This window comes from Halichoerus grypus, chromosome 3 (assembly GCF_964656455.1).
Source record: "Halichoerus grypus chromosome 3, mHalGry1.hap1.1, whole genome shotgun sequence".
NCBI classification, from domain to species: Eukaryota; Metazoa; Chordata; class Mammalia; order Carnivora; family Phocidae; genus Halichoerus; species Halichoerus grypus.
In genome coordinates this window covers 158,826,212-158,851,707 of record NC_135714.1, presented here as the reverse complement: position 1 = coordinate 158,851,707, position 25,496 = coordinate 158,826,212, and the positions used below count along the sequence as shown (strand labels likewise).

The 25,496-nt window shown below is 36.1% G+C and overlaps 1 protein-coding gene across 1 annotated transcript in view; it reads left to right on the top strand.

Annotated features, from left to right (window-relative positions):
* The first annotated feature begins 3,548 nt into the window (after positions 1 to 3,548).
* Positions 3,549 to 25,496, top strand: part of ADAM7 (ADAM metallopeptidase domain 7) — a 106,825-nt gene continuing 84,877 nt past the window's right edge. The window contains exons 1-3 of the mRNA XM_078068253.1: positions 3,549 to 3,600; positions 5,008 to 5,111; positions 9,432 to 9,508. Of these exons, the coding sequence (XP_077924379.1) occupies positions 3,549 to 3,600; positions 5,008 to 5,111; positions 9,432 to 9,508 (233 nt within the window). The remainder of the gene's footprint in view (positions 3,601 to 5,007; positions 5,112 to 9,431; positions 9,509 to 25,496) is intronic.

Sequence of the window (25,496 nt, the reverse complement as noted above, 5' to 3'; positions counted from 1 at the left end):
ATTTGTCCTTGTGTTCGAGATATCTATTAAATATTCAAGTGAAGATGTTGAAAGGAGAGTTGTTTCTATGAGTCTGAAATTCAACGACGTTTGGATTAGATATATAAATTTGGCAGCCATCATGTCACAGATGATATTTAAAACCATGAGATTAGGTGAGAACTACTTTGTTGGTGACTATATATAGAGACAAGTGCTAAGAGTTGAGCCCTGGGAATCTGGAATATTTAAACACTGGAAAGAGAAGAAGGATCCAACAAAAGCAACTAAGAAGAAGCACTGAATAAACACAGAGTTGATCCATGGTATACCATTGGATAAACTCTTCAAAAGAGGGCGCCTGGGTGGCTCAGTTGGTTAAGCAACTGCCTTCGGCTCAGGTCATGATCCTGGAGTCCCTGGATCGAGTCCCGCATCGGGCTCCCTGCTCGGCAGGGAGCCTGCTTCTCCCTCTGACCCTCCCCCCCTCTCATGTGCTCTCTCTCTCTCATTCTCTCTGTCTCAAATAAATAAATAAAATCTTTAAAAAAAAAAAAAAAAAAAAAAAACTCTTCAAAAGGTAGAAGCGATTGTGTCAAATGCTGCTAAAAGGTCAAGTTAGTAGGGATTGAGAATTGACCACTGGATTTAGCAAGAGCAAATTGGGAGAGAGGAACCCCAGACAAACTGTACATTCATCTTTCAAGAATCTGTGCTATTAAAAGAAGTCAATAATGGGATAGTAGCTGGGTGGAGGAGACAGTGATGTAAAAGGAGAGGTACTTCTTTAAAAGATGGACATAAATGACAGCATGTTTGCAAATATACAATTCAGATGATGGAGTATCGAAAGAGAACAGTTGCCAGAGTGATGACACTGGAGGGGGAAGAAGGAATGGAATCCAATATATTAACGGTGGCTAGACCTTATAGGCATGGGCAGTCCATCCATAGAAACAGGAGAGAACTAGTCTGTATTGGCACACATCTTGGTAGTGTGGTAGATGTGATCATGGGAGAAGGTGAGATTTCTTTCTTCTGGTGATTTCTCTGTTTTTCAATGAAGTAGAAAGCATGGTGATCAACTAAGAGTAAATAAAGGGAGATTTGAGATTTGAGGAGAGAAAAGAAAATACGAAATAGTCAACTAAGAGAATTGGTGAGTAAATGAACTGTGGAAAGTAAGATTGCCTTTCAGCACAGATTCATTTAATACTCATACTATCCCTATGAGACACATATTATTATGCCCAATGCCCATTTTATAGATGAGAAAATGGGAGTACAGAAATATTTCATACTTTGCTGAAAGACACAGAGTTAAAAAGTAGCAGACAATTTATCTTTTAAGGTTTTAAAGCCAAGTGAATCTTAATTCTAACACCAATGACAAACTATTGAAGCATTTTCAACAGGCACATGACATGATCAGATTTGTATTTTGAAAAGATCACACTTGTTGGAGTGTAGCCAAAGGAGAGTCTATAGGAACTTGGACTAAGTAAGATGGAGGCAGAAAAGCTAGAGAAAAGAAGTCAGGGTATTTTTTAGAAAGCAAAATAAACATACTTAGTGATGGGTTGATTATGAGGGATATCAATGATGACTACTGGGTTTCAGATTTGCAATGTGGAATGGATATTGACATCATTAATGAAAGCAGAGAACAAGTTGTGCACCTTCTGAGTTTTCAGGGGCTTTGAGCCCTCCCAATGAAGATGTTGAGAGTTGGCTGTAAAGGTCTATAACTCAGGTGGCTAGAAGTATAAATGTGAGGCATAGTAGAGGGATGATAATTAAACCATAACTGAAGATGAGATGGCTTTGGAACAAGCATACAGTTGGAAGAAAAGACAGTGGAGGATAATACCTTGAGGAACTCCAAAATTTAAAAGTCGGATAAAAGAATATATGCCCACAAGTAGCCAGAAAGCAAGGAAAATGTTAGGAAGACTGTGTCAAGGGAGCTAAATAGAATATTTCAAGGGGGACAGTATGGTCAACAATGCCAAATGTTATTAAGAGGGCAAGTAACATAAAGAATCAAAATATCCATTGGATATAGAAATTGTGAAATTATTGGCAAGATTAATCAGTTATATCAGCAGAATAATGAAGGCAGATGCTAGAGTACAATGTGTTAGAATGAGCTGGAGGGGAGAAAATTGCCACAAGAAGTAAAGATGAACTTTGTGAAAAGTTTAACTGAGAAGAGAATGAAAAATAAGGTGATGGCAGGGGTCTGTGGAATATAGAATTGAGGGTAGGATTTTTTGAAAGGGAGAGACTTGAATGTATTTAAATATCAAACGAAAGCTTCTAGTTATCATAGATTTTTTTCAGTTTATGAGAATATTAGAGGGATAATCAATAATGTGAGGTAGAGAGGAAGATAGAATACCAAACACAGAGAAGGGATTGTATTGGCAAAAGGATATCTCTTCTAAAATAATAAGAGATCCCAGGCATATAGATAAGCTTATACAGGTTCTTTGCACATTTGCCTATTAATGTTTTATTTTTTGTATTGATTTGAAAGAGTTCTATATTATAAAGATATTTACCTTTACCTTTTATTATATACGTTGCTTACATTTCTGGAGTTCGTCTTTTAATTTAAGTTTATATGTGATTTATGGCATAAATATGTTTTCATAAATAAGTTTGGATGAAGGTGGTCAAAAGGTGCAAAGTTATAGTTTATAAGATAAAGATAAGATAAATATGTACTATGGATTGAAAATTAAGAGAGCAGATCCTAAGAGTTCTCATCGCAAAGAAAAAAATCATTTTCTTTTCCTTCTTTTTTTTGTATCTGTAGGAGATGATGGATTTTAACTAAACTTACTGTGATACAACTTAACAATATGAGTAAGTCAAGTCTTCATGCCACACACCTTAAATTTATACAGCATGATATGTCAGTTAGGTCTCAATAAAACTTTGGGGAGAAATCAAGTTATTTTCCCTATTCTCAGGACTCTGGGTTCTTTTATCGGGGTGGGGCTGGAGGGTGGAGATGGAATATGGATGAATATCTTGTGTTTTTATGGCTCTTGAAAGGCCATTATGCCCATGCCCCACATGGCACGGGCTTTTATTTAGCTAGAAAAAAAAAAAAAAGATCTCAGTATTTCTATCTAGTTTTTATCAAATTTTCCTTTATAGTTTCTACACATGGCATTCTTCACATGCACTTTCTTCAACCAGTTTCTACAAACAGTCTTCAATATTTTTTCTAAGACATACATGATTTTTTTCACTTTTGAATTTTTAGTACATCTAGAATTATATTTATATCAGGCATGAAGTAGGGATCTCTGCCCAGCCCACCTCCACCACAGCACGTCAGTGGTGCCTTTAATTGGTACATGATGTCCGCCCTCCAGGTTTTAGCCTCAAGCACCTCACAAATGATGCAACACAAGCAAGGAGCACTTCCTTGTGCTGGATCAAAACTGCCTATCTATCTGTTGGATTCTTTGACCCTGCTGTGGAAGCAAGGGCAGAGAGCCACACACATCTTTTGTCAAGCACCTGTGCCCCTTCTCCCACCAGAATCATTCAGAATGTTTCCCAGGGGCTTGCTTTTCATGATCGTACTCATTTCTTGGATTAAAGGTATGTCTTAATCTTTTTGTCAGGGTTTTCTTACTAAGGCTATGAGGTAATGTCTCTTTAGTCACACAGTTTAAATGATAAATGATAAAAGACATTAAAACCCATTGATGATTTTGCTGAGGACATAGTATAGGACTTGGACTAGTTATGGCTAATACTGAGATTCTATGATTCTATGAAATACTTTAGCGGTCTTACTCACTCTGATTTACGGTGAGAAGGAAGAAGGAGTGGACATTTCTGAGTATCTGCAGCATAGAGACACTGCGCTAGCCATGAGACACTGTGTACATTAGCATGTGTATAATCTTATTATCTCCGCTTTATAAAGTAATTGAGAATAATATCTACAGATGAGAGAGAATAGATACAGTATTTATGGCCATACTGCTAATAAACTGGTAAAATTTTGACTCAAATAATAGCAGATTCTAAAATCCTACGGTCTTTGTTCTATATCACTCTTTTTTTTTTTTTTAAAGATTTTATTTATTTATTTGAGAGAGAGAGAGAGCGAGAGAGAGCACATGAGAGGGGGGAGGGTCAGAGGGAGAAGCAGACTCCCTGCTGAGCAGGGAGCCCGATGTGGGACTCGATCCGGGGACTCCAGGATCATGACCTGAGCCGAAGGCAGTTGCTTAACCAACTGAGCCACCCAGGCGCCCAGTTCTATATCACTCTTCAGTGAGATAAGCAGGGCTCACCCCCAGATAACCACCACTTGCGAAGACTATTTAGCACTGATTCAAGAGTACCTAAATCCTTTTAACAAGGGAAAGTCTTGTATTTAGCTAGGAGAGTTAAGATGTCAAATACAAATGTACCTGGGAGATAAAATCAGTAATTTACACTGAAACAATCCCTTCCAGTGCAGGTTTTGACAGGTGGCAGAATCCAGAGACAGGCATGAGGAGATTAAGATGATGAAGGTGGTAACTGCAGGACAAAGTGGAAAGATGGAAGAAGCTAAAGACCTAATTTTTTTGGCCTGTTTTCCAATTTTTTTTTTTTTAGATTTTTTTAAATTCTTTATTTGACAGAGAGATAGCACAAGTAGGCAGAGTGGCAGGCAGAGGGAAAGGGAGAAGCAGGCTCTCCGCTGAGCAGGGAGCCCGACGCGGGGCTCGATCCCAGGACCCTGGGATCATGACCTGAGCCGAAGACAGCCACTTAACTGACTGAGCCACCCAGGCGCCCCCTGTTTTCCAATTTTGCTTACATTTTCCTCATTTGGAAATATCAGTCTCAGTTTCCTTACCTGTTACGTGGGGGTGCTACTTCATAATGATGTTGTACATGGCTGCTAATCATGGCTGTACATGAACTCTATGAGAATAATTGTTATCCAGTCACTGTGTGTGAATGTTAATGCCAGATGTATTTTCCCCCTTAAATGTTTCCTTTTAGAAAAGGTAATCCTTGGAGTAGAGGGTCAAGAAGTGGTTTATCCGAAAAGGCTTCCTCTGATGCAGAAGCGAAATGTTTGGCACATCCATGATTATGACATACAGGTACAGGTTTTGATTTAATAAATATGATTTATTATTTTCACAAGATATGTAGAAAGCAACCTCTGGCTCCAGTCAGAAGCAAACAAGAGAAGAGTCTCAAATTTTCTGAGAACTCTCACTCAGTTTACAGCATGCACTTGGGGTGGGGCGGGAGGGGGAGGTTGGGGAGGAAGCACCCTTTTGATGGCTTAGGAAACAAGATGGAGTAAAATTAGAGAGTGCCATATAAAACTTTCCAGTTCATGTGAGGATTTTCACTAACAGCTTTCCAGGCTGATTTAAGGCAACCTCATTTGTTCTGAGCTGGTGCCTATGGAATATAATCTCTGAGCATTTTCTTTCCCAGTGATGTAATATGCAGGTTTACTTGCCTTACATATTCGGCAGCAAAGTTGAACAACTTTCACAGGAACACATTTGGCCTGTTGCTTAGAATAGTGTTTATTCAGGTGTTAAAGTGTAAACATTTACAATTTTATTTTCAAAAGAAACAAATATTTATGCAGACAATATGTAATACATAGAATAGGAAACAAGCTTCAAAATAAGGTAATTTTCAATTCCACTACTATAGAACACATTCAAGGACTGTTCTTAGATATTTATTACCAGGCACTTGCATTTTGGGCCTGAGCTTTCTAACTTGGTCCATGGAGAATACTCATTGTCACTTTGCTCCAGTACTCCTTGAGAGGGCAAATTTTTCCCAATGCAACCACTTTTCTTCCCTCCACCATTAGGGGAAACAGCCTTCCAGGCTCTCATTTGTTAGGTTCCTCAGTCATAAGCAAGACACATTTCAACTTTCCAAATTATCCCACTGAGATGTCTTTCCCATGGCTTAAGATAATGAAAAAGCAACTCTTCATCTGCTGCCATTTGGAGATAATGTCTAACCATTTTTCTGTAATAATCTCCTTACAAATAATGTTTTCTCTTGATCTCCAATTCCTTTATCCTTTATTCCTTCTTAAACTTTTTATTAATATAACATTGTATATCAACTATACTTCAATTAAAAAAAACTTTTATTGGTTGAAGTTCGGTACTCATCTAAGAAGGCAAAACCAGCCCTCTATCACCATTGTGCAAATCAAGACATCAGTTCCATTATCAATATACAAGATGAGCCTTGACTGGGGCAGGAAATATACAAGATGAATTTGGAGCATCTTATACAACCAGAAAGTAAGGAAGTTCTCAAGCAAACAAACAACCCAAACTTGCATTGATGGGAGTATGTCAAAAGAACAAAGGAGCCAAATGAAGGAGCTCCCAATAGCCAAAGAAGGGACAATTTGAGCAACAAAATTAATAATGTAGTTTAGGACTATGATAAAGTATAAATTAATATCTATGAACTCATACTGGTATAAATAAATAATTGAATAAATAAATAAATGGGGGAGAACAGACAAATCTCCCATACATAAGAATTAAAAAATTGACATAGACCCTCCCCTTCCCAGAAGGTGGAGCATAACTCCCCACCCTTTAAGCACGGCCTGTGCATAGACCCTTCCAAAGAGTAGAATGTGGAAGAGGGGACCAGTAGAATGTGGAAGAGTGTAACCTTACAGTGGAGAAAGGCTGACTAATGCTACCTCAGCCAGGTAACGAGTAATCATCATTAATAATAAGTCATGTTGATAGTATGTACTCTTAATATGATATGTTGAAAATGGCACTTTATTTTGTTGTTTTCTCTCAAATATCCACAATTCCAGGCTGGGAATGAGAAAAATATTGGAAAAAATTAAGGAGGAACCTATAAAATACTTGATCAGTACTCCTTAAAACTGTCAAGATTGTCAAAAAAGAAGGGAAGTCTGAGAAATTGTCATAGTGTAGAAGAGTCTAAGGAGGCAGGACAACTAAATGTAATGTGGTGTCCTGGATGGGATCCTAAGACAGTGAAAAGACATTAGACAAAAACTAAGGAAATCTGGATAAGTGTATACTTTAATTGATAATGTCAATCTTGGTTCATGAGTTGTGACAAGTACACCATAGTAATGTAAGATGTTAACAATATGGAACTCTGAGTTGTGGGGTACATGGGAATGCTCTGTATTATCTTTCCAACTTTTCTCTAAATCTAAAATGATTCTAAATAAAAACAAATTTTAAAATTAAATAAAATTCTAAAATAAAACAAAGTTAAAAATTCTGTTTATATAAAAACAATATTAATGACAAGATTAACAAGAATGTTACATTTGACAATATTAACAAGTGTCTGAATATTAGCTAATATGAAACCCATAATCACACATTCAAATTTTACAAAATCCCATTATACCACTGTTATTCACACACACCTGCGCATAAGTTCATCATGTTGTAAACGAGATTCAACCCTTCTTATCTGAGTAAACACCTAGATTCTTGCCTGCCCACTGTGAATTATGTGTTTATAATGAAGTCCCAATTTTATGTTAAACTTGCAGTCAACAAATGCCCTAATGCACAACTCACATTCAACAAACACAAAACTCTCCTCTCCCTCCCTCAAAGTTGCCCTTCTTCAGAAGACCCTCCTTTCAATAGCATAGTTTAAACAAACCAGAAGCCTGAGGGAATTCTTTTTTTTTTTTTTTTTTTTGAGAGAGAGAGAGAGAGGTGGGGGCGGAAAGGGAGAAAGAGAATCCTAAGCAGGCTCCATGCCTACTGCAGAGCCAGACATGGGGCTCAATCTCACAACTAGATCATGATCTGAGCCAAAGTCAAGAGTGGGATGCTGAACCGACTGAGCCACCCAGGTGCCCCCTAAGGGAATTCTTTACTCCTCTCTTCTGCCTCCTCCATCAAAAAAATCACTAAACTTTATGCATTCTAACATGTAAATATCCTTTGAAATTATCTACTCTCCTTTTTCCCTGCTGCCAGTCCCCTGCCCAAGTGACCTATATCCCATCAACAGTCTTTAAATGCTTTTCCTGCCTACAGTTGTGATTTTTGCTGATCCATTATCTGTAATAAGTAAGCCATCTAAAATACCATACTTACTTCTGCATTTTTTGCCTAAACCTTTTTCTTCTTTTTGCTCTTAGGATAAGGTCCAAATCTTCTTAAGTGACTAACTAGTCTGTACATGATTTGGCTCCTTCCTACCTTTCATTTCTCATATTTATTCAACTTAAACTTGATTCTCCAGCCACCTTGAACTTATCTGGGTTTCTCAAACATGTCGAGCTCCTTCATACCTCAGGGCATTTGCATGCTCTGTTCTCTGCCCCTGATTCCTCCCTCACACAGGCACTGCATTTCTCCTATTATGATGCTTATAATACTCAATTACATTTGATTGATTTTCTTCTTGCCAAGCTGTGGTTTCCATATGGGTGTGACCTTTATCTTGTGCACCATTGTATTTTCCATACTATCACTGTGCCTGAAATAACAGCTATTGAATACATGGGTGAACAATAAACTAAAGAAATGTGCTAGATGAATGACCAGTAACTGAATCCTTAAATAAATAATTCTTATGAATCACAAGGAAATAAAATACCAGAAAAGAAAATATTTAAAGGACATAAGTTAGGAATTCACATACAAATATGTAAACAACAAACTAAACAGAAGAAAAATATCACTTCCAATGGTCATTAAAGAAAAGTTTGTCACAATAAGTTATCATTTCATTAATGTTAATATGAAAGGCAAGAAAATAAGAACCACTATAAATTTCTAGTGAAATTCTAACTTTGTGCTTCCTTTCTTCAGGGTTATCTTGCAGCATTTATCAAACATTTTTTTCCATGTTGCCAACAAAGAAATGATGTCTAATTAGAGTGAATGCCCCAAATCAAATTTCTGATCTGGATATAGGTTAAATAAATTCACATTGTGATTTTCAGCCATAAAATACATACTATAAAGGAACATTTATTGGAATAGGAAAATGGTCATGGTCATGATTTATTTTTATGTGAAAAAGTAAACTATAAAACAATACACCCCAAACTGTTAAAAGATACATAAACAAAAGGTGGGGTGCAGAATTGCAAGGACATACAATAACTTGTTATCTCTGGATGAGGAGAGAATATATATATTTTCATTTCATTTTATTTTATAACTAGAAAAAATGCCCATCAAAAAATTTAATTAAAAAATAACTTACAAGCAAAATCCTCCATATATTGGCTCTCATAAATTCAGCCTAATCCATATTTATCATTTTGCCTGGCTGGACTGCTTGACTGCTGGGTAGACTGATAAAGTCTAATTTCCCTCTGCACCCACCCCACTCCCCACCCTAACACACACTAATAGAGAACACATTTAAGTCACATGATGGGTACTGTTTTGCAGGAAACATATGAAGAAGAATTGCTGTATGAACTAAAGCTAACTAGAAAAACCTTAATACTTCACCTTTTAAGATCAAGGTAAGTTGTATTATAATTCAATACCTTATAGATTTATTGGGCTGTAGTATCCCAGTTTTTGTAAAAACTGCCAATGAAGTGACTTCATCAAGTTATTGTTACCTATATATAGACTGAATTCCTACTCTTCTAATATAAGCCCATCACATTTCAACATCTTAACAATTACAGACACTGCCCTTCAGGTCCTGAGTTACCCTCTATTTGGGGTATTTGGAGCCCTTTGAGCTTCATACACTCACTCTAAGAAGAGAGTTAATACATTACTTCTCTGTGAGTCAGTAGAACAAAGGAAATTTGAAAAACATGGTTTTTAGAGTGACTGCTAACTTATTTAAAATAGGTATCAAACCAAGTTCTGTTGGAGAATAAGAATGGGGAAGAATTTACCTCATCAAGCTACCTTGTGTCAGCTGAATAATTCTAATGCCTTTAATTTCTTCATTAGCTTTCTCCACAACCTCTGTATTGTTATTGCTGAATTTCCATTGTTTACCTTTGGGCCATTCCTACGCACAGTAGTCCTGCATCCCAGCCCTAAACATTAAAATCATAAAGAATTGTCAAAAGCTAAGAAACGTGGAAGGATAACTCTATTGAAGAATTTAGACTCTGGCCTATTAGGTAAAAACAACAACAAAAAATATAAAACAAACAAAGAAGCAAACATTCTTTCTTCTACTCTGGAGTTGCCTGTTGGACAAATGTACAGAAATATAATTAATCTAATAACATAATTATATTGATAATTTATTCAGACTCTGCATACATTCTCAGGGTGGAAGAAGGCTAACATCTATTGAACAATTTTTATGTGCCTTTCCTCAAAGTTCTCTCTTAATTCCCACAATATCCATATGAAGCCGATGTTGTTTTACTGAGGAAGAATCATTAAGTTCACTGAAGTAAAAACTTGTCAGGATCACAATGCAGATGATGGTGCTGATTCTCTAAATCAGATCTGCCTGCTTTCGAAATTACCCCATGCTGCCTATGCCTCAAGTAGCCAATCTTATTATATTAGCTATCATTTAATTCTGTTAATCAGCCTGGAGTGGTATATTTTAGAATTGTAGACATACAATGCAGGTTGATCTGATATTGATACCTCCGAAGGGCAACATTACCCTTGTCCCCCTCAGCAACATGAAGTAAGTGAATTTAGTGCATATCATGGAGTCTCTCAAATCTGGGAATATTATTTATTCAGATGTTTTCATATCTTATGGTTAACAAATTGAAACTTGATCTCGTTAATTTAGATTTTTGTCTTGTTTTTGTAACCCCTTCTTTCCATACCCTATGAGTTTCATTTTTATTCATCCAGTGGAAACAGTGATTGGGTCAACTTTGTTTTCACTATAGTAAATCCATTAATAGGTGAAAAGTTACATTTGTATGTATATATGAGGCAAAAGATACATTAATTTAGAATGTATTATACAACCAATCACTTTACCAAAAGCTGTACATATGCTATTTCAAGATAAGTACAGAAATGATTGTATTTTATTTACCTGTTGTATCTGTTTCACTTTTACCAACAGTTTATTATACAAAATTTTATACAAAGAGAAAGTTGAATTTTATAGTGAATATTCATATACTCATTAATATACATATACACCCATAATTGCAACAAGATATACATAGACACTTAGACCCATTAACATTATTATATCATATTTTTTTGTCTATCCATCCATCCATCCATCATCTTATTTTTATGCATTTCAAATTACATTGCAGACAGTATATTTTCCACACATACTTTAACAAGCATATCATTAGAATTTAATATTTATTTACATTTTCCTTCTCATGAAAATTTTTATACAATGAAATGGACAAACCTTATATGAATGTTCATTAATTTTTTAAAATTTTTTTAATTTTTTATTGTTATGTTAATCACCATACATTACATCATTAGTTTTTGATGTAGTGTTCCATGATTCATTGTTTGTGCATAACACACAGTGCTCCATGCAGAACATGCTCTCTTTAATACCCATCACCAGGCTAACCCATCCTCCCACCACCCTCCCCTCTAGAACCCTCAGTTTGTTTTTCAGAGTCCATCGTCTCTCATGGTTCATCTCCCCCTCTGATTCCCCCCCTTCATTCTTCCCCTCCTGCTATCTTCTTCCTTTTTTTTTTTCTTAACATATATTGCATTATTTGTTTCAGAGGTACAGATCTGTGATTCAACAGTCTTGCAGAATTCACAGCGCTCACCATAGCACATACCCTCCCCAATGTCTATCACCCAGGCACCCCATCCCTCCCACCCCCCACCACTCCAGCAACCCTCTGTTTGTTTCCTGAGATTAAGAATTCCTCATATCAGTGAGGTCATATGATACATGTCTTTCTCTATTTGACTTATTTCGCTCAGCATAAGACCCTCCAGTTCCATCCACGTCGTTGCAAATGGCAAGATCTCATTCCTTTTGATGGCTGCATAATATTCCATCGTATATATATACCACATCTTCTTTATCCATTCATCTGTCGATGGACATCTTGGTTCTTTCCACAGTTTGGCTATTGTGGACATTGCTGCTATAAATATCGGGATGCACATACCCCTTCGGATCCCTACATTTGTATTTTTGGGGTAAATACCCAGTAGTCCAATTGCTGGATTGTATGGTAGCTCTATTTTCAACTTTTTGAGGAACCTCCATACTGTTTTCCAGAGTGGCCGCACCAGCTTGCATTCCCACCAACAGTGTAGGAGGGTTCCCCTTTCTCCGCATCCCCGCCAACATCTGTCATTTCCTGACTTGTTAATTTTAGCCATTCTGACTGGTGTGATGTGGTATCTCATTGAGGTTTTGATTTGGATTTCCCTGATGCCGAGCGATGTTGAACACTTTTTCATGTGTCTGTTGACCATTTGGATGTCTTCTTTGGAAAAATGTCTGTTCATGTCTTCTGCCCATTTCTTGATTGGATTCTTTGTTCTTTGAGTGTGGAGTCTGATAAGTTCTTTATAGATTTTGGATACTAGCCCTTTATCTGATATGTCATTTGCAAATATCTTCTCCCATTCTGTTGGTTGTCTTTTGGTTTTGTTGACTGTTTCTTTTGCTGTGCAAAACCTTTTTATCTTGATGAAGTCCCAATAGTTCATTTTTGCCCTTGCTTCCCTTGCCTTTGGCAATGTTTCTAGGAAGAAGTTGCTGCGGCTGAGGTCGAAGAGGTTTTGCTGCCTGTGTTCTCCATAAGGATGTTGATGGACTCCTGTCTCATATTTAGGTCTTTCAACCATTTGGAGTCTATTTTTGTGTGTGGTGTAAGGAAATGGTCCAGTTTCATTCTTCTGCATGTGGCTGTCCAATTTTCCCAACACCATTTGTTGAAGAGACTGTCTTTTTTCCATTGGACATTCTTTCCTGCTTTGTCAAAGATTAGTTGACCATAGAGTTGAGGGTCCATTTCTGGGCTCTCTATTCTGTTCTGTTGATCTATGTGTCTGTTTTTGTGCCAGTACCATACTGTCTTGATGATGACAGCTTTGTAATAGAGCTTGAAGTCCGGAATTGTGATGCCGCCAGCTTTGCTTTTCTTTTTCAACATTCCTCTGGCTATTTGAGGTCTTTTCTGGTTCCATACAAATTTTAGGATTATTTGTTCCATTTCTTTGAAAAAAGTGGATAGTATTTTGATGGGGATTGCATTGAATGTGTAGATTGCTCTAGGTAGCATTGACATCTTCACAGTATTTCTTCTTCCAGTCCATGAGCATGGAACATTTTTCCATTTCTTTGTGTCTTCCTCAACTTCTTTCATGAATATTTTATAGTTTTCTGAGTACAGATTCTTTGCCTCTTTGGTTAGATTTATTCCTAGGTATCTTATGGTTTTGGGTGCAATTGTAAATGGGATCGACTCCTTCATTTCTCTTTCTTCTGTCTTGTTGTGGGTGTATAGGAATGCCACTGATTCCTGTGCATTGATTTTCTATCCTGCCACTTGACTGAATTCCTGTATGAGTTCCAGCAGTATTGGGGTGGGGTCTTTTGGGTTTTCCACATAAAGTATCATATCATCTGCAAAGAGTGAGAGTTTGACTTCTTCTTTGCCGATTTGGATGCCTTTCATTTCTTTTTGTTGTCTGATTGCCGTGGCTAGGACTTCTAATACTCTGTTGAATAGCAGTGGTGATAGTGGACATCCCTGCTGTGTTCCTGACCTTAGGGGGAAAGCTTTCAGGTTTTCCCCATTGAGAATGATATTCGCTGTGGGTTTTTCATAGATGGCTTTTATGATATTGAGGTATGTACCCTCTATGCCTATACTCTGAAGAGTTTTGATCAAGAAAGGATGCTGTACTTTGTCAAATGCTTTTTCTGCATCTATTGAGAGGATCATATGGTTCTTGTTCTTTCTTTTATTAATATATTGTATCACATTGATTGATTTGCAGATGTTGAACCAACCTTGCAGCCCAGGGATAAATCCCACTTGGTCGTAGTGAATAATCCTTTTAATGTACTGTTGGATCCTATTGGCTAGTATTTTGGTGAGAATTTTTGCATCCATGTTCATCAAGGATGTTGATCTGTAATTCTCTTTTTTGATGGGGTCTTTGTCTGGTTTGGGGATTAAGGTAATTGTGGTCTCAAAAAACGAGTTTGGAAGTTTTCCTTCCATTTCTATTTTTTGGAACAGTTTCAGAAGAATAGGTATTAATTCTTCTTTAAATGTTTGGTAGAATTCCCCTGGGAAGCCATCTGGCCCTGGGCTTTTGTTTGTTGGGAGATTTTTGATGACTCCTTCAATTTCCTTAGTGGTTATAGGTCTGTTCAGGTTTTCTATTTCTTCCTGGTTCAGTTTTGGTAGTTGATACATCTCTAGGAATGCATCCATTTCTCCAGATTATCTAATTTGCTGGCATATAGTTGCTCATAAAAATTTACTAATTTTTAATTGGGTTATTTGTCCTTTATCAAGTTGGAGAACATCTTTTTATATCTTGAAGACCAGCTCTTTATCATATATGTTTCTTTATATATTTGTTTGTTATATATTTTCTTTGTCAAATATGGTTCCTACTAATGGTTTCTTCCAGTATGTGACACATTTTCTTAATTGTGTCTTTTAAAGAGTAAAAATTTATAATTTGAAAACAATTTTAATTTGTCAAATTTTCCCTTTGTGTTAATTGCTTTCTAGGAGCTGTCTTCTAAAGTCTTTTTGTTTTGGCTTTTAGTTTTGGTCTGTTATTACCTTGAATGTGTGTGTGTGCACGTGTGTGCATGTGTGTGTGTGTGTGTGTAATTTGCAGGAAGGTCAAGGTTCTTTTCTTTCATATGCATAACCCAGCCCATTTTGTTGCATTGCCTTTCTTTGAATTGGATTGCTCTCACACCTTTGACCAAAATCAAATGACTATTCCTGGGCTCTCTGTTCTATCCTAATCATCTATGTTTCAGTCAAGCCATGACCACATTATCTTGGTTACTGCAGCTTTACAGTAAGTCTTAGCCAGTTTGGGTAACCTCTCCAATTTTGTTCTTCTTTTTCAGAAATTAAAAAAAAAAAAATCCTTTCCATTTTTCTAAAATATAGAATCGGTTCATTAATTTTATTTTTTAAAAAGCCCTGGAATTTTGTTTGGGATTTTATTGAATGTGTACATCAATTTGGAGATAATTGATATCAGTAACATTAAAATTCTTCATGTTCCATCTCTATATTTATTTAGGTCTTCTCTAATTTCTACCAACAATGTTTTGTGATCTATAGTGTAGAGCTCTCACATGTCTTTTGTTTAATTTATTTCTACATATTTAATGTTTGTGGACGCTTGTAAGCAGAATTGCTTTTCATTATTTTATTTTTCTATTAAGAGGGCTTCATCTATGAAGTTATTGATTGTTTAATAGATTACTTAGAGATTTTCCTCAGCAAATATTGACAGTTTTAGTTCTTTCTTCCTAGTCATTATTCCTCCTGTTTCTATACCTTATTGCAATGACTAAGAACTCCAGTACAACTTGAACAGAAGTAGTGAGAGTTGGCAACCTTTCATTATTTCTGATTTTATGGGGAAAGTATTCAAAATTGAAGTTTAATATGATATTGCCAGTAGAATTGTCATTGGTTTACTTTATTAGATTAAGATAGTTCCCTGAGAAATTTGCTGAAAGTGTTTTGTCTACAACTATTAAAATGTCCATATGGTAATTTCACAAATTGATTTGTGAATGTCAAACCATCCTTGCACCCCTAGGAAAAAACTCTTTGCTGTATTCAGTTTACTGATATTTTGTTAAGGGTTTTTGAAACCATGTTAATGATGGATATTATTCTGTATTTCTAGTTTTTTGTAACATCTGTCAGATATTTATATCAAGATTATGTTGGCCTCATAAAATGAGTAGTCTCTCTTCCTACATTTAACAAAGGATATTATTTTTGGAATGTTTGATAGAATTCATAAATGAAAACTCTGTGCCTTAAGGATTTTTTTGTGTATGTGTGGGGCAGAGGTTTCATGATTACAAATTCAATTTTATTAATAAAGGCTAATTCAAATTTTCCTTCATATTGTGTCAGTTTTAAATTGTAATTTAAAAGGAAAATGTATATTTCATTGAAGTTGTCAAATTTTGGGCATAAAGTGTTTCATAATATCCTCTTATTATTCTTTTAATGTCTATATATCTTTAGAGATAATCCGTTTATAATTTCTCATATTGGTAATTTGAATTCTCTCTCTTTTTGTCATGACCAATCTAAAGGAGTTAACCAATTTGTTGATCTTTTCAAGTAACTAAAATTTTACTTTATTATTGCTATTGTTTGCTTATTTCACCGATTTCTATTATATTTACTATTTTATTTATTCCACTTATTTAGTGTTTACTTTTCTATTTTTATGGAAATGTTTCATCTTTTCTGTCATAATGATTTAAAGTACTTAAAGCTATGACATGGGGTGCTTGGGTGGCGCAGTTTGATGACTCTTGGTTTCAGCTCAGGTCATGATCTCAGGGTCGTGAGATCAAGCCCCACATCAAGCTCCATGCTCAGTGTGGCATCTGCTTGAGATTCTCTCTCCTTCTCCCTCTGCCCCTCCCACTCGTGCTCTCTCTCATTCTTTCTCTCTAAAATAAATAAATAAATAAATCTTAAAAAAAAATAAAGCTATGACATTTCCTCCAAGCATTAATTTAAATGCATCTCAAAAATCTTGATGTGTTATATTTTAATTATCATTTATTTCAAAATATTTTCTAGTTTCTTTTGAGATTTCTTCTTTGACTCATGGATTATTGAAGAGTGTGCTATTTAATTTCCAATATTTGGTGTGTTTTTTTAAAATCTTTCTGTCAAGTTTTTTAAATTTAATTTTTGAAAAGAATATATTTTGTATGACATCATTTAAAAAAATGTATCTCAATTTGTTTTATAGTCAAGCATATGTTCTAACTTATTAAATATACCATGTGCAATTGAAAAAATATGTATTTTACAGTGTTGGGTGAAGTATTCTATAAACAACAATTAGGAAAAGGTGGTTGTTAGGAATATTTAGATCTATTTTTACTTATTTTACTTGTCTATTTGTTCTGTCAATTGTTGAGAGAGGAGGGTCAAAATATTCAACTATGATTTTGAAATTGTTTTCTCCTTCCCATTCTTTTTTTCTCTTTTCCATTCTTTTAATATTCGCTTCATGTATTCTGAAGCTTAACTATTACATTCATACACATTTATAATTATTTTTTCTTTATGGGGAATTGATTCTTTTTTTTTTCCATGTTCTCAATAACTGTTTTTTTTTTTTTTTTTTAATTCTAGTATTGTTACCATATGGTATTATATTAGTTTCAGGTGAACAAAATAGAGATTCATCAATTCCATATATTACTTAGTGCTCATCAAAATAAGAGTATTCTTAAACCTCCTCACCTATTTTATCCATTCCCTTACCCACTTCCCCTTTGGTAACCATCCATTTGTTCTTTATGGTTAAGAGTCTGTTTCTTGGGATGCCTGGGTGGCTCAGTCGGTTAAGCATCTGCCTTTGGCTCAGTTCATGATCTCAGGGTCCTGGGATTGAGTCCCACATCAGGCTCCCTGCTCAGTGGAGACCCTGCTTCTCCCTCTGCCTGCTGTCTCCCCTGCTTGTGCTCTCTCTCTCTCTCTCTGACAAATAAATAAAATGCTTTAAAAAAAGAGTCTGTTTCTTTGTCTATTTTATTTTATTCATTTGTTTTGTTTCTTAAATTCCACATGAGTGAAATCATGTATTTGTCTTTCTCTGACTGACTTATTTCGCTTAGTACTATACTCCCCAGATCCATCCATGCTGTTGCAAGTGGCAAGATTTCATTCTTTTTTATGACTGAATATTCCATTGATATACTATATATATATATATATATATATATATATATATATATATACCACTTCTTTGTTCATTCATCTATCAATAGACACTTGGGCTGCTTCCCTAATTTGACTATTGTAAATAATGCTGCAATAAACATAGGGGTACATATATCCTCTTAAATTACTGTTCTTGTATTCTTTGAGTATATACCTAGTAGTGCCATTACTGGATCATATGGTTTTTCTATGTAATTTTTTGAGAAGCCTCCATACTGTTTTCCACAGTGCACCTACCAACAGTGCATGAGGATTCCTATTTCTCCACATCCTTACCAACACTTCTTCCTTTGTTTTTTATTTTAGCCATTTTGACAAGTGTGGGGTGATATCTCATTGTGGTTTTGATTTGCATTTCCTTGATGATGAAGGATGTTGAGCATCTTTTCATATGCCTGTTGGCCGTCTATATGTCTTCTTTGGAGAAATGTCTGTTCATGTTTTCTGCCCATTTTTTAATTGGATTATTTATTCTGTTGGTGTTGAGTTATATAAGTTCTTTATAGATTTTGGATACTAACCTTTTATTAGATATGTCATTTGCAAATATATTCTCCCATTCAATAGATTGTCTTTTAGTTGTCTTTTAGATTATTTCCTTTGTTGTGTGGAAGCTTTTTATTTTGATGTAGTCCCAGTAATCTATTTTTGCTTTTGTTTCTTTTGCCTCAGAAGACATAACTAGAAAATGTTACTATGGCAAATTTCAGAGAAATTACTGCCTGTGCTCTCTTCTAGGGTTTTTATGGTTTTAGGTCTCACATTTAGATCCTTAACCCATCTTGAGTTTATTTTTGTGTATGGTGTAAGAAAGTGGTAGAGTTTCATTCTTTTGCATGTTGCTGTCCAGTTTTCCCAACCACCACTTTTTGAAGAGATTGTCTTTTTCCCATTGCATATTCTTGCCTCCTTTGTTGAAAATTAATTGACCATATAATTATGGGTTTATTTCTGGGCTTTATTCTGTTCCATTGATCTATGTGTCTTTTTTGTGCCAGTACCATGCTGTTTTGATTACTATAGCATTGTAATATAACTTGAAATTTGGAATTATGATACCTTGAGCTTTACTGGTAAATTGATTCTTTTATCATTGTGTCATTATAGAATATCCCTCTTGTCAGGAAGTGTATTTTACCTGATATCAATATAACTTATCCTAGCCTTCACATGTTTGCATAATGTACTATTTTTCATCCATTTTCTATTTTTATTTAAATTCAATTAGCCAACATGTAGTACATTAGTTTCAGATGTAGTGTTCCATAATTGACCAGTTGCATATAATAGCCAGTGCTCATCACATCATGTGCCCTCCTTAATGCCCATCATGCAACTACCCCATCCCCCCACCCACCTCCCCTCTAGCAACTCTCAGTTTGTTTCCTATAGTTAAGAGTCTCTCATGGTTTTTCCCCTCTTATGACATCCTATTCAGTTTTCCTTCACTTCCCCTATGATCCTCTGTACTGTTTCTTATATTCCACATATGAGTGAAACCATATGATAATTGTCTTTCTCTGATTGACTTATGTCGCTCAGCATAATACCCTCCAGTTCCATCCACGTTGATGTAATTGGTAAGTATTCATCCTTTCTGATGGCTGAGTAATATTCCATTGTGTGTGTGTGTGTGTATATATATATATGTATGTATATATATATATGTGTGTGTTTGTGTGTGTGTATACATACCACATTTTCTTTTTTTTTTTTTTAAAGATTTTATTTATTTATCTGAGAGAGAGAATGGGAGACAGAGAGCATGAGAGGGGAAGGGTCAGAGGGAGAAGCAGACACCCCGCTGAGCAGGGAGCCCGATGTGGGACTCGATCCCGGGACTCCAGAATCATGACCTGAGCCGAAGGCAGTTGCTAAACCAGCTGAGCCACCCAGGCGCCCGATACCACATCTTCTTTATCCATTCATCTGTCAATGAACATCTCGGCTCTTTCCAGAGTTTGGCTATTGTGGACATTGCTGCTATCAATATTGGGGTGTAGGTTCCCCTTCAGATCACTACCTTTGTATCTTTGGGGCAAATGCCTAGTAGTGCAGTTTCTGGGTCATAGGGTAGCTCTATTTTTAACATCTTGAGGAACCTCCATACTGTTTTCCAGAGTGGCTGTACCAGCTTGCATTCCCACCAAGAGTGTAAGAGGGTAACCCTTTCTCCTCATCCTTGCCAACATTTGTTGTTTCCTGTCTTGTTACTATTAGCCATTCTGACTGGTGTATCTCATTGTGGTTTTGATTTGTATTTCCCTGATGCCAAGTGATGTGAAGCATCTTTTCATGTGTCTGCTGGCCATTTGTATGTTTTCTTTGGAGAAATGTCTGTTCATGTCTTCTGCCCATTTCTTGACTGGATTAATTGTTTTTTGGGTGTTGAGTTTGAGAAGTTCTTTATAGATCTTGGATGCTAGCCCTTTAACTGATATGTCATTTGCAAATATCTTCTCCCATTCTGCAGGTCGCCTTTTAGTTTTGTTGACTTTTTCCTTTGCTGTGCAGAAGCTTTTTATCTTGATGAAGTCCCAATAGTTCATTTTTGCTTTCATTTCTCTTGCCTTTGGAGAAATGTCTAGCAAGAAGTTGCTGTGGCTGAGGTCAAAGAGGTTGCTGCCTGTATTCTCCTCTAGGATTTTGATGGATTCCTGTCTCACATTGAGGTTTTTCATCCATTTTGAGTTTATCTTTGTGCATGGTATAAGGAAATGGTCCAGTTTCATCCTTCTACATGTGGCTGTCCACTTCTCCCACCACCATTTGTTGAAGAGACTGTCCTTTTTCCATTGGATATTCTTTCCTGCTTCGTCAAAGATTAGTTGACCATAGAATTGAGGGTCCATTTCTGAGTTCTCTATTCTGTTCCACTGATCTGTGTGTCTGTTTTTGTGCCAGTACCATACTGTCTTGATGATTACAGCTTTGTAATAGAGCTTGAATTCCAGGATTGCGATGCCACAAGCTTTGGTTTTCTTTTTCAAATTCCTCTGGCTATTCGGGGTCTTTTATGGTTCCATACAAATTTTAGGATTATTTGTTCCAGCTCTATGAAAAAAGTTGATGGTATTTTGATAAGGAGAGTACTGAATGTATAGATTGCTCTGGATAGCATAGATTTCGTAACAATATTTATTCTTCCAGTCCATAAGCATGGAGTGTTTTTCCATTTCTTTGTGTCTTCCTCAATTTCTTTCCTAAGTGTTCTGTAGTTTTTAGAGTACAGATCCTTTACCTCTTTGATTAGGTTTATTCCCAGATATCTTATGGTTTTTGGCACAATTGTGAATGGGATTGATTCCTTAATTTCTCTTTCTTCTGTCTCATTGTTAGTATATAGAAATGAAACTGATTTCTACGCATTGATTTTATATCCTGCCACATAGCTGAATTGCTGTATGAGTTCTAGAAATTTTGGGGTGGAGTCTTTGGGTTTTTCACATAGAGTATCACATCATCTGCAAAGAGTGAGAGCTTGACTTCTTCTTTGCCAATGTGAATACCTTTTATTTCTTTTTGTTGTCTGATTGCTGAGGCTAGGACTTCTAGTACTATGTTGAACAATAGTGGTGAGAGTGGGCATCCCTGTCATGTTCCTGACCTTAGGGGAAAAGCTCTCAGTTTTTCCCCATTGAGAATGATATTCCTTGTGGGCTTTTCATAGATGGCTTTTATTATAGTGAGCTATGTTCCCTCTACATCTACATTGTGGAGAGTTTTAATCAAGAAGGGATGCTGTATTTTGTCAAATGCTTTTTCTGCATCAATTGAGAAGTTCATATGGTTCTTGTCCTTTCTTTTATTAATGTGATGTATCACATTGATTGATTTGTGAATGTCGACTACCCTTGCAGCCCAGGAATAAATCCCACTAGTTCATGGTGACTAATCCTTTTAATGTACTGTTGGATCCTATTGGCTAGTATCTTGGTGAGAATTTTGGCCTCCATGTTCATCAGGGATATTGGTCTGTAATATTCCTTTTTGATGGGGTCTTTCTGTTTTGGGATCAAGGTAATGCAGGCCTCATATAATGAGTTTAGAACTTTTCCTTTCATTTCTATTTTCTGAAACAACTTCTGAAGAATAGGTATTAATTTTTTAAATGTTTGGTAGAATTCCCCTGGGAAGCCATCTGGCCCTGAACTCTTGTTTGTTGGGAGATTTTTGATTACTGCTTCAATTTCCTTGCTGGTTATGGGTCTGTTCACGTTTTCTATTTCTTCCTGTTTCAGTTTTGGTAGTTTTTAACTTTCCAGGCATGCATCCATTTCTTCCAGATTGCCTAATTTGTTGGCATATAGTTGCTCATAACATGTGCTTAAAATTGTTTGTATTTCCTTGATGTTGATCATGATCTCTCTTCTTTCCTTCATGATTTTATTAATTGGGTCCTTTCTCTTTTCTTTTTAATAAGTCTGGCTAGGGGTTTATCTATCTTATTAATTCTTTCAAAGAACCAGCTTCTAGTTTCTTTGATCTGTTCTACTCTTCTTTTGGTTTCTATTTCATTGATTTCTGCTCTAATCTTTATGATTTCTCTTTTACTGCTTGGTTTAGGCTTTATTTGCTGTTCTTTCTCCAGCTCCTTTAAGTGTAAGGTTAGCTTGTGTATTTGAGACTTTTCTAATTTTTTTTGAGAAAGGCTTGTATTGCTATGTATTTCCATTTTAGGACCACCTTTGCTGTATCCCAAAATTTTGAACAGTTGTGTTTTCATTTTCATTTGTTTCCATGAGTTTTTTTAAATTCTTTTTTAATTTCCTGGTTGACCATTCATTCTTTAGTAGGATACTCTTTAACCTCCATGTGTTTGAGTTCCTTCCAAATTTCCTCTTGTGATTGAGTTCTACTTTCAAAGCATTGGGGTCTGAAAATATGCAGGGAATGATCCCAATCTTTTGGTACCTGTTGAGACCTGATTTGTGACCCAGTATGTGATCTATTCTAGAGAATGTTCCATGTGCACTCAAGAAGAATGTGTGTCCTTATCTTTAGGTGGAATGCTCTGTGACGTTCATCCAGTCCAGTGTATCATTCAAAGCCCTTGTTTCCTTGTTGATCGTCTGCTTAGATGATCTGCCCATTGCTGTGAGTGGGGTGTTAAAGTGCCCTACTAGTATTGTATTATTACCAATGTGTTTCTTTAATTTTGTTATTAATTGGTTTATATAATTGGCTGCTCCCAAGTTAGGAACATAAATATTTATAATTGTTAGATCTTCTTGTTGGATAAGTCTTTAAGAATGATATAGTGTCCCTCTTCATCCCTTACTATAGTCTTTGGTTTAGAATCTAATTTTTCTGATATGAGGATTGCTACCCCAGCTTTCTTTTTTTGTCTATTAGCATGACAAATTGTTCTCTATCCCCTAACTTTCAATCTGGAGGTGTCTAAAATGAGATTTTTATAGGCAGCATATGGATGGGTCTTGCTTTTTTATCCAATTTTATAACCTGTGTCTTTTGATTGGAACATTTAGCCCATTTACATTCAGAGTAACTATTGAAAGATATGAATTTAGTGCCATTGTATTACTTGTAAAGTCCCTGTTCTGTAGATTGTCTCTGTTTCTTTCTGGTCTATGTTATACCGGGACTCTCTTTTCACTTACAGGATCCCCTTTAATATTTCTTGCAGGGCTAGTTTAGTGATCATAATTTCTTTTAGTTTCTGTTTGTCCTGGAAGCTCTTTAGCTCTCCTTCCATTCTGAATGACTGCCTTTGGATAAAGTATTCTTGGCTGCATGTTTTTCTCATTTAGTACCCTGAATACATCATGTCAGCCCTTTCTGGCCTGCTGGGCCTCTGCTGTCAGTCTAATGTTCCTACCCCTGTTGATTAAAAACCTCTTGTCTCAAGCTGCTTTCATGATTTTCTCTTTATCTCTGAAATTTGCAAGCTTCACTATTACATGTTGAGATGTTGATCTATTTTTATTGAGGGGAGTTGATCTATTTGAGGGGGGTTCTCTCTACCTCTTGGACTTGAATGCCTGTTTCCTTCCCCAGATTAGGGAAGTCTCAGCTATGATTTGGTCAAATATATCTTCTGTCCCTCTTTTTCCTCTTCTTCTGGGACCCCAATAATTCTTTTTTTTTAATTATGTTATGTTAATCACCATACATTACATCAGTAGTTTTTGATGTAGTGCTCCATGATTCATTGTTTGCATATAACACCCAGTGCTCCATGCAGAATGTGCCCTCTTTAATACCCATCACCAGGCTTACCCATCCCCCCACCCCCCTCCCCTCTAGAACCCTCAGTTTGTTTCTCAGAGTCCATAGTCTCTCATGGTTCATCTCCCCCTCCGATTTCCCCGACCCCAATAATTCTAATATTGTTTCACTTTATGATATCACTGATTTATTGAGCTTCCCTTCATGGTCCATTATTTGTTTTTCTCTCTTTTTCTCAGCTTCCTTCCTTTCCATCAACTTGTCTTCTATGTCACTGACTCTCTCTTCTGCCTCATTTACCCTCGCTGTTAGAACATCCAATTCAGACTACAACTCAGTTAAACTATCTTTAATTTTGGCCTGATTAGATTTTATTTCTGCACTAAGAGATTTTTCTAGTATTTTTATGCTTTTTTTCAAGCCCAGCTAGTAACTTTATAATCATTATCCTGAATTCCAGCTCTGACATTTTACTTATATCCATATCAATTAGATCTGTGGCAGAGTATTATCTCTGGTTCTTTCTTTTGTTGTGAATTCCTCCTTCTAGTCATTTTGCCTAGAGAAGAATGGATGAACGAGAGAACTAAATCAAAAATATTAACCACAACCCAAGCAAAATACACGCTAGACAAACCCAAAAAGGTCAGAAACCAAAAAAGAAAGGAAAAAGTAAAAAAGAAAAAAAGAAAATGAAAGAAAAAAAGGGGGAGGTAAGGAGATAATATAATCTTCCAGGTGGACAAAACAGGGTGATCCTCTTGGTCCTGAGTTTATTTTGGTCTGTTAGAAGACACTAAATCCCAAAATTATGAAGAAAGCAAAAAACTTATATGTTTACAAAAATAAAATTGAATACAGTGAAAGGAAGCCAAAAATGAAGAATATATCTATAAAATGTAAATGTAAAAATGAAAAATTAAAAAAAGACTTAAAAATAAGGCATTGATAAAATAAGAAACTAGTTTAAAAAGAAAAAAAGAAAAAAGAAAAGGAAAATTTTAAACTGAAAGATAAACAAATCATGAGAAAAAAACCCTCAAATTCTATATAATCTTCTCACTTAGCACTGGAGTTTTTCAGTCCTGTGTGCTCCTTAAACTTGGTATTCACCTGTTGCTCTAGCTGGTCTGGGGGAGGGGCCTGCTGTGCTGATCCTCAAGTGTCTTTGCCTTGGCAGAGTTACACCACCCCTTGCCAGGGGGCTGGGCTCAGTGTAAGCTGCTTCTGGTTGCTCTACGTGGCTTTTGTTCCCTGAAGGCTTTCCCCGCCTCTTTAGAAGATGAAAATAAAAATGGCCATGCCCAATCTCCAGCCCTGGAGCTGAAAGATCACAGCCCCCTCTCTTCAGTAAATCTTCAAGGATAAGCAGTTTTTACTTTTGTGTGTG